Raw genomic sequence first — 12,225 nt, 5'->3', positions numbered from 1 at the left:
TAAGGATATTTTAAACTTAAAGAAATTGTTTTGAATGTGCTCATTTTGTTTAGTTAATGAAGATATAAATGATATTAGTGAACAAGTTAACTCCTATGCATTAGGCATTCTTTTGGATGGGGAATAGACCATTTCTCAGTGTCTTTGAACAATAAATGTACAGATCATTGAGCCTTTGCTCGCGATTGTAAAGTTTCTTACTTTGAATGAAATTATCTTAACGTTTCGGAAAAAAATCTTCATGAGTAAAAGTAAAAATGGAATTTAAACTACAAGGGTTCAAGTAAGTAAAGGTGGTTAAGGCATCAATAAGTAGAAATGGCGATCTGTAACTCCAGCACCTTGTCTAATCTTTGTACCAACATAAAAATAACAAGAAACTCTTTAAGGTACAATGCAACACTTCACTTTCTAAATCTTTTATGTATTTACACTTTGTCACTCAAAATGGCTAGAACATCAAGTGTCAGATATAATTCTCATCTACACATTTTAACAAGGTCATGATATCCCAATGAAATCAATTCAAGAGTAAAATAAAGCCAAGAAGCACACCTCATGCACATGTTTAATTAAACTCCTAGACTCCACAAAAATTGTAAACTTCTTCAAAATATTCAAAATTCATCATACGATCACGATCAATATGAAGAATAGGCAATAATGCAGTTCATTACAACTTCCAAACATCAATGTCATAAACCTTTAAAGATAGTTAAAATTAGCCATTTTTCAATCACCAAAATTCAAAAATTTCAAAATGTCACTATATAATGAATGTACCTATTTAATCATCGTGAACAAGTCACATTTTCTCTATTTGAATCATCCAACAATGCTTATTAACATTCCAAATCCAATCACTACAAGTGTCAAAATATAGGAATATGCTAAAAATTAAAATACTTCATAAATCATCACATTCCAAATTTGACCACGTAAATATGCTTTGAAATGCCAAATAAGCATAATGAAACTCATAAATATCAACAAAAAAATCACATATTCACCATTTGAAAATTTGTCAAGAAACTTAAGAAGAATGCAAATGGTGAAATGTAAAATGCCGAGTTAAGTTGAAGAAATTACCTCTAATTGGTTGAGTGATGTTATATGATGCAAATGATGTGAAAGTTATAAAAAATTACATCCAAATTAGCCCCCAAAAGAATGATTTTCAGATTTGAAAATCCTTGTTTAATGACACTTAGTCCTAAACTTTAGGTGTTTTTGGTTGTTTTTGATTGATGGAAATGGCACTAAATGATCTTTAAGAAGTTTGTATGGTGATTTCTAGCAAGATAAATTGGTGAAAATGAAGATTTGAGGGGTCTTGAAGGTTCTGGTTCATGGAGAAAAAGGAGAGGAAATGAAGAAGAATAGGTTCATTACAAAAAAAAAATTTGAGAAAATGACAAAAAGTAGAATATATGATATTAGTGGTGGCAAAAGTAGGAAGTAGAAAATATAAATGAGAGTTAGGGTTAGGAAGATAAATTTATAAGTTTTGAAAAATAAAATATATAATGGTCATCTTAACTCAAATTATTAGTAAATGACTAAATAATTATGGGTCGAGATTAGGGTCTCATTTGACAGAAGAGTTTTTTGGGTCTTTGCCTAAAATTTTAGTGTAACTTATTGTAGGATTTGTACACAAAATTTTAAGATGTAAAACTTTTTTTGTTTTTACTTTTCTTTTTGTTTTTTGTTTTCTTTTCTTTTTCTTTCTTTCTTTTCCCTTTTCTTTCCTCTTCTCTTTTCTCCCTCATTACTCCATCCCTACTGCCAACGGCCAATGCTAAAACATCCATTGGCAATGGGTGCCGGCAACAGCAGAAACTTTTTTTTTTGCTTTTTTTTTTCTCTCCTCCTCTTCTCCCTCCTCTCCTCTCCCCCGTTCTCATCCCCTCTCTCTTCTCCTCCCCTCCCCTCTCCTCTCCCTTCTTCTCCCTTCTCCCCGACCACCTCCTTCCCCTTTCTCCCTCCCCCTGCCACCCTTCCTCTCCCCCTTGCGTGATCTTGTTGCGGCAGCCAAATCTAGTCGTTATGACCAGAGATATAGTCGCGCGACCATATCATGCCGGGGAGAAGGGAAAGGGTGGCGTGGGGAGGAAGGGGGGGGAGGAGGTGGTGGGGGAGAGGGAAGTAGAATGGGAGAGGGGAGGGGAGGATAGAATGAGAAGGAGTAAGGAGGAAGGGGGAGAGAAAGAGGGAGAGAATGGAAGAAAAAATAAAAGAGGTAGCTAGTGCCGTCGTCGGATTGGTTACTCTAACTAACCCTATATATCTTTTTATATGCAGGTAGGTTCAGGTAACTACTGTTTTTGAAAATTGAAAGCCACACTCTAATCTAATTTTTTAAGTAGATTCAGGTAACTTAACCATTTCAAAATTGTAGGTTGGTTGCCCCTTTTTTTTTGTTTGGATCAATTTAGTTTTCTTCATTATCCACTTTTTTTTTTAACACCCCTAGACCAAAGGGATGAAAATGTTAAGAAATTATGATTTTTAAAGGTCTTTTGGTAATGCGAACAAACTTCAAGATTTGTTTCATAATTTGATTAAAGCTCAAGGAAGGTAAATGTAATTAATTCTAATGATTATTAGTATTTGTATTCACATAATTTAAATATAATTTAGATGTACTCTGTTACCCACTAACCATCCATTGAAAACATCCTTTTACACATTATTGGATATCCCAAATTATTCTGAGCATAATTTCCCCTTAAAATGACTCTGTACAGAGGACAATGTTGTGAAGCACACGGATTTGTTGCTACTGAAGATTAACTGGCTACAGTTTGGCTCTAGTCCCGTTAAAATCACCACATTGCAGTACCCTTAAAACATCCGCCATTCACAAGAAAAAGTCAAACATCCACTAACTCTTCTCCCTCAAGTTTTGACATCTCAGTGCTCATAAGTAGAGCCGTAAATGAATCGAATTGCTCGCGAGCACGAGTCGAGTTCAGTTAATATTAAGTTTGCGTCGAGATCGAACTGATTAAATCGAACTCGAGCTTAAAACTCGCGAGCTCGATTATATATATATATATATATATATATATATATATATATATTAATAGTAAGCTCGCAAGTTAGATTATATATATTTATTTTTTTAATAGTAAAATTATATATAAATCTCTAATATTTTATTATTTGTTAAGAAAAATATTATTTTATTTATTTTTTAAAAATAAAATAATTATTTTTTTATTTTTTAAAAATAAAATAATAATTAATTTTTTTTCCTCGAGCTCGATCTTTACATTTTGAATTCGTCGAACTCGAGTTCAAATTTCATAAAATTAAATTAAGATTCGATTCGCTAAAATTCAATTCGAGTCCGTTGGTTTGCACCCCTACTCACAAAGTACGCCTATTCTTTACACGTAATCTTGGATTTCGTCAAAAATGAAACATTAAGGACCGACACCCTTTTCTCAAAACACCATAAAAGCGAGTTGTTGGAACAAAACACTACAATCTCAAAAAATTTCAACCTCGTAGCTGGTCGCAAGAGAAAATGGACTTGTTTTTGGCAAACCTATTTAGCAGTTTTACCAGAATCTTGCTCCTGTTGTTCTTGCTGCATGCGTCTTTCAGCTTTATCTCTACAGGTCAGTGCTCAATATTTCTGATTTTCACTTCCCTTCCTCCTCAACTCCAAAACTTATTTTCTTTCCTTTTTTCTCCTATAATTGTATAAACTATTGAAGAAAATTTATGTTTTAACAATGAAAGAGAGCTATGATTCTGAATTCAAAACTGATTTATATGTCTTCTTAATTCGTCTTTTCTTGATAGACTCCATTTACTTTTTCTTTCATTTGTTAATTAAAAACGTTGCCTTTTATTACTCCACCAGTTTAAAGGGCATTAAATTTTATTATCACTTATGGTAAAAAGAAACGGTCTATACTCATTTTTCTTTCAACATTTCTGATTTTCACTTCCCTTCCTCCTCAACTCCAAAACTTATTTTTTTCCTTTTTTCTCCTATAATTGTATAAACTATTGAAGAAATTTTATGTTTTAACGATGAAAGAGAGCTATGATTCTGAATTCAAAACTGATTTATATGTCTTCTTAATTCGTCTTTTCTTGATAGACTCCATCTACTTTTTCTTCATTTATTAATTAAAAACGTTGCTTTTTATTACTCCACCAGTTAAAAGCGCATTAAATTTTATTATCACTTATGGTAAAAAGAAACGGTCTATACTCATTTTTCTTTTTTGGGTTTCTTGTTAATAATAAATAGTTAATTACTCTTCTTTTCTTTTTTGTTTGAAGAGAAAGCAAATTTTTAATGCATGGATAGACATGAACCCGGGTGGGCAACCCGTTTTCTTGGGGTGGGCACGTTTATATCATTACAGTTCACCGCTCTGAGATATTGGCCCGCTTAAGAGTTAACAAGGATTCTCTGTCTTTTTCTTCATTCTTCATTTGTTTTCTCATTAATTTTTTTTCATAGGGATCATGGTATTCCTTTTTTCTTTTTTTTTTTTTAAAAAAATTATTTTGCTGGATAAGCTTTACGTCATAAACTCCTCCTTTTGTAAATAGTTTTCTCTGTGTATTTTGTAGTAAATGCAGTGGTATGTTTCGTAAGCAAGGACATTTCCTCATAGTTTTGGATTCTGTTAGTTTAGTTAATTAGTTGTCAACCTTTGATAGTACTAGTGGTAAGTAATCACTCAATTGGCAAAAATGATAATTATTGATTTGTTCGTTCAGAAGATTTGCTATTTATTTGTTTATGTATTCATGTGATTACATTAGAACAAAATGACCAATGATAACGCTTGGATTAAGATGCATCAAAAAGATATCAACATCAATCAGCTATTAAATTGATAATCTATAGGACCAACATCCTTGTCCAGTCTAGATTAATAACGATCACGAATAAATTAATTGCTTTAAGTTTTTGAACTGTCATATGATACTAGAGTCTAGGAGTGAAGTTTGGGCAACTAATTGCTTTAAGTTCTGATTGCATATTTTGTTCAAATGTCATCAACTCATCAATATTTGATACAACGTTATTCTTTTTTCTTTGTTCTAAAATGTAAAGCCTGATGGCTCATGCCTTGTTACATTGCACTGTTTGTGTCAGTCAATTGCACTATTGGGTCCAAGTTGCAGAAACCTGAGTCAAGTACTGTAACTACTTGATAATTTTAGCTGAAACTTCTGAATTTTACAACGCCTAAAGAGTCCATTTCTTCGACATTGTGAGAAATAACCATTTATAAGAGATTCTGCTTGCTGCTTGTTCTTGCAGACGGCTATGATGCTTTTGATCCCACTGGCAATATTACCATCAAATGGGATATTAAGACCTGGAATGCTGATGGATATGTTGTAAGTTTACAACTAATTAATTACTCACTACCTCTTTTTGCAGAATATTGAATCCTGATATCAAAATCTAGTAATTAATGGCTTAACCTTGTATGCGAGATTTGTATGAATATAATATGCATTTTTTTGTGCTTTATTTGCTCATGATTCATGTCTTTAACATCCACGCCATTGGCACTAACAGGCTGTTGTTACAATCTTTAATTTCTACAAATACCGACATATTGAATCCCCGGGTTGGCAATTGGGTTGGACATGGGCCAAAAAAGAAGTAATCTGGAATATGATGGGGGGTCAGGCAACAGAGCAAGGAGATTGTTCAAGATTCAAAGGAACCATCATCCCTCATTGTTGCAACAGAAAGCCGACAATTGTTGATTTGATGCCAGGAACTCCTTACAATCAGCAGGTTGCAAATTGCTGCAGGGGTGGAGTTATAAGCTCTTGGGTCCAAGATCCGGCAAATGCTGTGAGTTCTTTCCAACTTACGGTTAGTCAAGCGGGAACTAACAATACAACTGCCAGAGCACCACAAAACTTCACACTGAATACACCGGGGCCTGGATATACCTGTGGGCCTGCTAGGACAGTAAACCCAAGCAAATTTGTTTCAGACGACAAGAGAAGGGTTACCCAAGCTTTGAGTAAGTAATTTGCTCATGCCTTCTTCTAGTAATTTAAAAAGCATCCGTTTATTTTCTCCCCAGCATGATGGGGTTCACCTGTGCTTATCTTTTCATATGCTTTTCTAATTTCAGTTTGTGTATCATTTTGGATCACAGCGACTTGTAGCTTTCTTTTTAAAATTCATTGGAAATGGTATTAGAGAGAAGGGTCAAATGTGACTGATGAATAGATACTCATGTTAGAGCTACCTACCCTTCTTATCCTTCTTTGATACTTTTCCTTGTCATTGTTGTTGGTTTTATGCACCAATATCTGCATCACCAGACTTACCCTGCAATAGTTTTTGCATAATTGGGGGAGTATAGCTTCCAATACCAACTACTGTACCTTACTCCAATAATTCTGTTGATTTCAATTTGTTTAAGTTCATTTTAAAGAATTTTGGAAATGCTGTTATATACAATAAATTGCTCTGATTTAGTGAAAGATGTGGTCTCACTTGAAAAGATTGGCAACATTAATACAATATTCGTGTTCTCATACACAGTGACATGGAACATTACCTGCATGTATTCACAATTTTTGGCCCAGAAGACACCTACCTGTTGTGTCTCACTCTCATCCTTTTATAGCAAATCCATTGTGAGCTGTCCAACTTGCGCTTGTGGCTGCCAAAACAGCATTACCCAACCAGGGATCTGTGTAGAGTAAGATATCACTTTTCAATGTGAATTTGTCATTTAGCATTGTATATAGTTTGAGTAGTATAAGCTTTCACTGATGGCATGATACCTTGGTATCAACATTGAGACTGGTCTTACCGGCAACTTTCACTTGTCTGATACCATCTTACAGGTCCGAATCTCCAAATGTACCTTCTGCTCTTTCAAGATCAGGCAAAAATAGTCATACACCATTGGTTCAATGTACGCGCCATATGTGTCCTATCCGAGTACATTGGCACATTAAAGTTAACTACAAAGAGTACTGGCGAGTCAAGGTCACGGTCACAAATTTTAATTATAGAATGAATTATTCTCAGTGGAATCTTGTTGTTCAGCATCCAAACTTCGAGCATCTTACCCGGACTTTCAGCTTTAATTATCAACCGTTGACACCTTATGCTTCCATAAGTAGGTTTTGTCTCCTATCTATCACGTGTTTGGAATATAACTCTCGAAATTTGTATTGACATTCATGACTGTGGAACTGATCATTTTGCAGATGACACTGCAATGTTCTGGGGAACTAAATTCTACAATGATTTGCTCATGCATGCCGGTCCTTCTGGAAACATTCAATCAGAACTTATATTCTGGAAGGACAAATCAACATTCAGCTTTGAAAAAGGTTGGGGTTTCCCCCAAAGAATTTACTTCAATGGTGACAATTGTGTTATGCCACCTCCAGATTTATACCCAAATCTGCCAAATGCTAGTGTCCCTAGAGTTACATCTCTACATTGTCTCTTAACAATGATACTGGTGTCTTTGGTGATTGTATTGGGCTATGTCTAGAAAGTTGGCTGAAAGAAATGAATAAAAAAGGGCTTTAGGTACAGAATTTCCTTCAGAAATGGAACTCGAGCTCTGTTTTAAATCCTGTCAAAGCATATCCAAAAGTGAAGCTTTAGTTTGCAACTTCATGTGATAAGGGTAGCCCGGTTGAGCAGCAAGGTATACAGAATCTCCGTGTTCATTAATCAACAGGGGTGCAATTATATTTGTGTCTTTTATCTGATACTAATTCTAGTGCAATTGTACATTACATTGCAATTACCCAAAATATAGTATGTCTGCATTCTGCACATTTAGGATTCTATCTGGCTAAAATCTCCACTAAATTATTTAGATAACTTTAATTAGAGTTTCTTTTGCTATTCCATAATCGAAAGTACTGGACCCTTGATTGCACTTTGTTCACATGGTTTGTGCTAGTTTTTTGGATAAAAATCTTTGTAGAAGGACCTCAGGAATTAAGGTTTCTTTAGTGCAACTGTAGCATCTCTTTCCTTAGTTTAACAATATATGAAAACGTAAATGCATGACAACAGAATGTTTGATTTTGCATCAGTTGACTCATCCACATTCTCAAATTCAAACTTGCATCTTTGTCAATTGTTGGGAAAATCATATGCACAAAAGTACTTGAAATTATCATTTTGGAGTAGTCTTGCATCAGTATCTCTCCATTCATTGTGCCAAAATTCCAGACTACATCATTATGTTGATTAGTAAGGAGAGGATGATAGCTACCATGGTTGAATAGAATGATGGGATTTCATGGGCAGAGTTGGGTAGAAAGGGGTATGAATCCGGAGGTGGGAGCTTGCATTCATCTCCATTGAAATAGATCTTCCTCGGAAATCCCCATCCCTGCTTGAGAGTAAAGGTAGTCTTATCCTTCCTTAAGAGTACCTCAGACTGAACATTTCCAAGTGGCCCAGCTTCCATCAAGAGGTCATTGTAGAATTTCATGCCATAAAACATGGCGGTATCATCTGCGCATCAAGGATGACAAATATTTTGATTTATGCCGTAAAACATGGTGGCATCATCTGCACATTAAGGATGACAAATATTTTGAGTTTACTCGCTTCTTCTTTTTTTATTTTGTTTCTTTACTTGCTTTGTTTTAAGCTTATCTTTTATTTGGTTTTAGTTGAGTGATCTGTCAGCAGTGATATGTCAGTCATCCTGTATCTTCATAAATTTTCTGATCTGCCATCAGTAATATGTCAATCATTCTTTCTTTCCAAAAGTGTCGGAAGATTTTCAAATATTCTTTGCTTTGTATTGATTCAACTTACTTATAGCTTGATATGGAACAAGAGGCTTGTAATCAAAGCTGAAAACTTGCGTGACGTTGCTGAGGTTGGGATGTTGTGCAACAAGTGTCCATTGTGTGTAGTTCATTCTGTAATTGAAATTAGTAACAGCAATCTTAACACGCCAATAGTCCCTGTAGTTGATCTTCACATGCCAATGAACACGTATTGGGCACATATGGTGAGTGCACTGTAGTAGCGGTGTATTGTCCTTTTTTGGAGTATTTATTCCCAATGTGTTCAGTCTCTTCGAGTCACTCCTGCAATTAGAAAAAAGAATTAACAGACTCTTTTGGTAATGTTTCGCTGGAAAAGTGGCAACCTTGAACTTGTAACCTACAAGGATGTCAAGGCGCTGAACTGGGAATCGCAACAGGTAAGCATGACTTACATGATACAATCTCTTTTGTTATGACAACCACAAGCACAAGATGGGCAAGGAGTCATGGTTTCATTGTAGAAAGATGAGAAGGATACGCAACAGCTTGGGTACTTTGATGACAGAATCTGGGAATAGGTGCATGTGACAGTCCAAGTCACTGCATTCAAATGTTAAAGCAGTATAACTGGAGATTCTTTTTTATGTTAATATATATATGTCTAGCTTAATTGAAACATCTGGTGACAAAGATTTGGTTGGTAGATTCAGCTTCAAAGAAAACTTACTCAATGCTTGTGTCTTTCTCCTGTGATCTGGTGTGAAAAAAACTGTCGATGGAACGACCTCTGCAGGGCCACAAGTGTACCCTGGTCCCGGGCCCATAAGCACGAAGTCCTTGGGAAGCTTTAAGGTTTTATTGGAAGTCCCAGCAACACCAACACTTACCTGAAAGGCAGAGACTGCCGCTGAAGGATCCTGGCCCCAGGATGCCACCACACCGCCCTTGCAGCAATTGGCATACTGCTGGTTGTAAGGGACTCCAGGAAGCAAGTCCACAATTATGGGATTCTTCTTGCAACAATGAGGTACGTTTCCTTTGAACTTTGAACAATCACCTTGCTCAGTTGCCTGTGCCCCAACGATGGACCAAATCACTTCTTTCTTTGCCCAGTTCCAACCCAAGGTCCAACCAGGAGTATTGATGTGCCGATACATTTGATAGTTGTTCATAATTACCGAGGCCTGAATGCATTGATTTATTACATGATCATATTATTGCAAGTCTGGGGGCTGAAAAGCTTGTTCTATAGTTCTATCATTTAGTTTCTAGGAAGAAAGGCCATATTAGGCTCAGGAGCTCACTTACCACATATCCATCTGCTGTCCATGATACTACATCCCACTTGATTGTAATATTTCCAAATGGATCCAGTGGATCAAATGCCTCTTTCGAATGCAATTGTGCAAGAGAATTTAGAATGAATTAATAGAAGGCAAAACAAATGAATAGGCAAATTCATTAAAATGCTGTAAAATGTATATAAGCATCACCTGATTGAGACAAGGCCATTAGTAACAGGATAGCCCATAATTGGAGCTTAATTTTCAGAATTGAGAAGCATTGAAGCAGTTGGAGATCGTTAGCTTTAACAGGAGTTCCCTCTCTTTTGTTGGCAGATGTTGTGAATCCCATTGCCTAATGTTTTCAAAGGATTTCAGGAATCCAATACGAACAAGTAAAAGAAGCTCGTCTATTATAAGGGAAACACGAGTTGCAACAGCATGCAAATGCAGAATGTTTGTTGATGGAACACCTGAAATTTGTTCTCTTGGGTACTTCATGCTATAGTTTTATCTTATTTATTTCTGATTTGTTGCAGATATTAGAAAGTTGAAACAGGTGTGAGACATAAGACATTTGACCTCAACAGCTGAAGAGTTGCTGTTTTGGTGCAATGATATCTGCTGATTCTCATTTGAAATAGACTGTTTATCTTATATCTAGAGATCCTTAAGCAAACACACTTCATTTTTGCTTTCCCATTTGGTTCTTAATGCACTCATTATGATCCCCAAAGGTAAAACATAACCATCATAACGATTTTATACAATAAGTCGGGTAAGTACCAAAATGCGAAATTTTGTTCTGATTTGTGGAGTGTTTCACAATGTTTGAATAAGTTTTTAAGTACAAGTAATCATATCTTATTGTCACAAAAGCTTTCAGGAATATGTCTTGCACACTCTTTATCATATTCAGCATATTTTTTTGTGGTTCACTAGTAACATCTATTTTACTCCTATTCTAATCCAAGAAGCCTATTTTACTTACTCTTGCATACTCTTTACCGCATTCGGCAATCTTTTTTGAGCATGTTAGAAGTTTTTTTTTTTTTTTTTTTTTGTATGTGTGTGTTTTATTTATTATTTGTGGGAAAAAGAGCGGTGACAAGACAGATGGCAAGAATCGGAGCCACGTACGCGACCACGGGCAGGAACGGTTGCAAGTGCAACTGTTCCTAACGGTTTTGTACATTTTGCACACCGCGTAACTTTGTTTGTATACGGCGTAATTTTATTTGCATAACGTGTAACTTTAGTATAAATTTTTGTGGTCCCACATACGTTGTTAAAAACGAGATATAAGAAGTGATCTGGACCGTACAATTTTTTGAGGTCAAATCTTGGCCATGAACAGCTCAGAAGCGGTCCTTCTGATGACCGCTCGTGCCCCTCATCCTACGCATGCATGCGGGCTCAGACAGTTTGATGCACACAATTGGCTAAACAAATAAATGTACAAATTTGGGCTAATTTTGACTTTGCACCATTGATCTTATATTACTTTTTTGCTTTACATTTTAAATTTTAATTTTAAATACTTTGCATCCTAAGCTCTTAATTTTGAACATTTTGCACCCTAAATTCTTAAGTTTGTTCAATTTAAGTCTAACCAATGATTACGTTCTCAAAATTAATGAGATAAAGAGTGATAAAAATTATGGTAAAAAAAAAAACCCCCCCGTGTGGTAAACCTAATACATAGAAAAGTCCTGCATGATTTCAAAATATACAACACGATCCCTCATATTTTGAACTAAATTGTAAAGGTGACGGAATCCGTTAAACTTAACGGAAATGGACGAGATGACAAAAATGCCCTGATTTAATTAAGCAAAAGACAGTTCAAAAAAATCATTTGTTTTATTCTCTAAATAGAGAGAATTGAGGGTCAAGGGATAGAATAGGTATATTTGATAAAATTTACGTATAAATTTTTTTTTTTAGATTCCAATAAGTCATTTCCGTTAAGTTTAACGGATTCCGTCACCTTTACAATTTAGTTCAAAGCATGAGGTATTGTATTGTATATTTTGAAACCATAAGGGACTTTTCTGTGTATTAGGTTTACCGCAAGGGTTTTTTTTGTTTTTTACCCTAAAAATTAATAACAATGTATCGTTTTGTTCTAATTTTAATTGAAATACATTATCATTGATTTAAAAGG

At 35.2% G+C, this 12,225-nt stretch overlaps 2 protein-coding genes and 1 long non-coding RNA gene across 6 annotated transcripts; 1 reads left to right on the top strand and 2 right to left on the bottom strand.

Annotated features, from left to right (window-relative positions):
- Positions 1–3,349: 3,349 nt before the first annotated feature.
- LOC113740321 (COBRA-like protein 2) lies at positions 3,350–10,723 on the top strand. 3 transcript variants are annotated; one of them, XR_003460439.2, is made up of 7 exons: positions 3,350–3,629; positions 5,303–5,382; positions 5,567–6,026; positions 6,557–6,716; positions 6,865–7,142; positions 7,234–9,802; positions 10,395–10,723. XR_003460439.2 is itself a non-coding variant. In XM_072046172.1 (7 exons), the coding sequence occupies exons 1-6, from the start codon at positions 3,536–3,538 to the stop codon at positions 7,108–7,110; spliced, it is 924 nt and encodes a 307-aa protein (XP_071902273.1). In that variant the 5' UTR covers positions 3,352–3,535; the 3' UTR covers positions 7,111–7,142; positions 7,234–7,432. The 3 variants fall into 3 exon arrangements, 2 of the variants coding, with proteins under 2 accessions (XP_027123712.1, XP_071902273.1); XM_072046172.1 differs by lacking the exon at positions 10,395–10,723 and having other exon boundaries at positions 3,352–3,629; positions 6,865–6,935; positions 7,052–7,142; positions 7,234–7,432; XM_027267911.2 differs by having other exon boundaries at positions 7,234–10,723.
- Positions 5,825–6,737, bottom strand: LOC113740322 (uncharacterized). The gene is made up of 3 exons (XR_003460440.2): positions 6,612–6,737; positions 6,262–6,340; positions 5,825–5,960 (listed from the first exon to the last, which is right to left on the bottom strand). It is a non-coding gene; the product is annotated as an uncharacterized lncRNA (long non-coding RNA).
- On the bottom strand, positions 8,097–10,410 carry LOC113740320 (COBRA-like protein 4). Of its 2 annotated transcripts, none has more exons than XM_027267908.2 (6): positions 10,269–10,410; positions 10,084–10,163; positions 9,503–9,959; positions 9,228–9,375; positions 8,819–9,096; positions 8,097–8,509 (listed from the first exon to the last, which is right to left on the bottom strand). In XM_027267908.2, the coding sequence occupies exons 1-6, from the start codon at positions 10,408–10,410 to the stop codon at positions 8,223–8,225; spliced, it is 1,392 nt and encodes a 463-aa protein (XP_027123709.1). In that variant the 3' UTR covers positions 8,097–8,222. The 2 variants fall into 2 exon arrangements, with proteins under 2 accessions (XP_027123709.1, XP_027123711.1); XM_027267910.2 differs by having other exon boundaries at positions 8,440–8,566.
- Positions 10,724–12,225: the final 1,502 nt, after the last annotated feature.

This window comes from Coffea arabica, chromosome 4c, assembly GCF_036785885.1.
Source record: "Coffea arabica cultivar ET-39 chromosome 4c, Coffea Arabica ET-39 HiFi, whole genome shotgun sequence".
Classification (NCBI taxonomy): domain Eukaryota; kingdom Viridiplantae; phylum Streptophyta; class Magnoliopsida; order Gentianales; family Rubiaceae; genus Coffea; species Coffea arabica.
Note: the sequence above shows the minus strand (reverse complement) of the source record. Positions and strands in the feature narration are given on the sequence as shown.

What these genes read in the sequence shown, in the direction of transcription:
- LOC113740321 (XM_027267911.2), top strand. Translation starts at nt 3,536, where the DNA reads ATGGACTTGTTTTTGGCAAACCTATTTAGCAGTTTTACCAGAATCTTG. An exon ending in TTTCAGCTTTATCTCTACAG is followed by an intron (nt 3,630 to 5,302) that starts GTCAGTGCTCAA and finishes TTGTTCTTGCAG; the next exon opens with ACGGCTATGATGCTTTTGAT. An exon ending in AAGGGTTACCCAAGCTTTGA is followed by an intron (nt 6,027 to 6,556) that starts GTAAGTAATTTG and finishes TCTCATACACAG; the next exon opens with TGACATGGAACATTACCTGC.
- LOC113740320 (XM_027267908.2), bottom strand. Translation starts at nt 10,410, where the DNA reads ATGGGATTCACAACATCTGCCAACAAAAGAGAGGGAACTCCTGTTAAA. An exon ending in GAGAAAGACACAAGCATTGA is followed by an intron (nt 9,376 to 9,502) that starts GTAAGTTTTCTT and finishes ATTTGAATGCAG; the next exon opens with TGACTTGGACTGTCACATGC. An exon ending in AACAAAAGAGATTGTATCAT is followed by an intron (nt 9,097 to 9,227) that starts GTAAGTCATGCT and finishes TTCTAATTGCAG; the next exon opens with GAGTGACTCGAAGAGACTGA.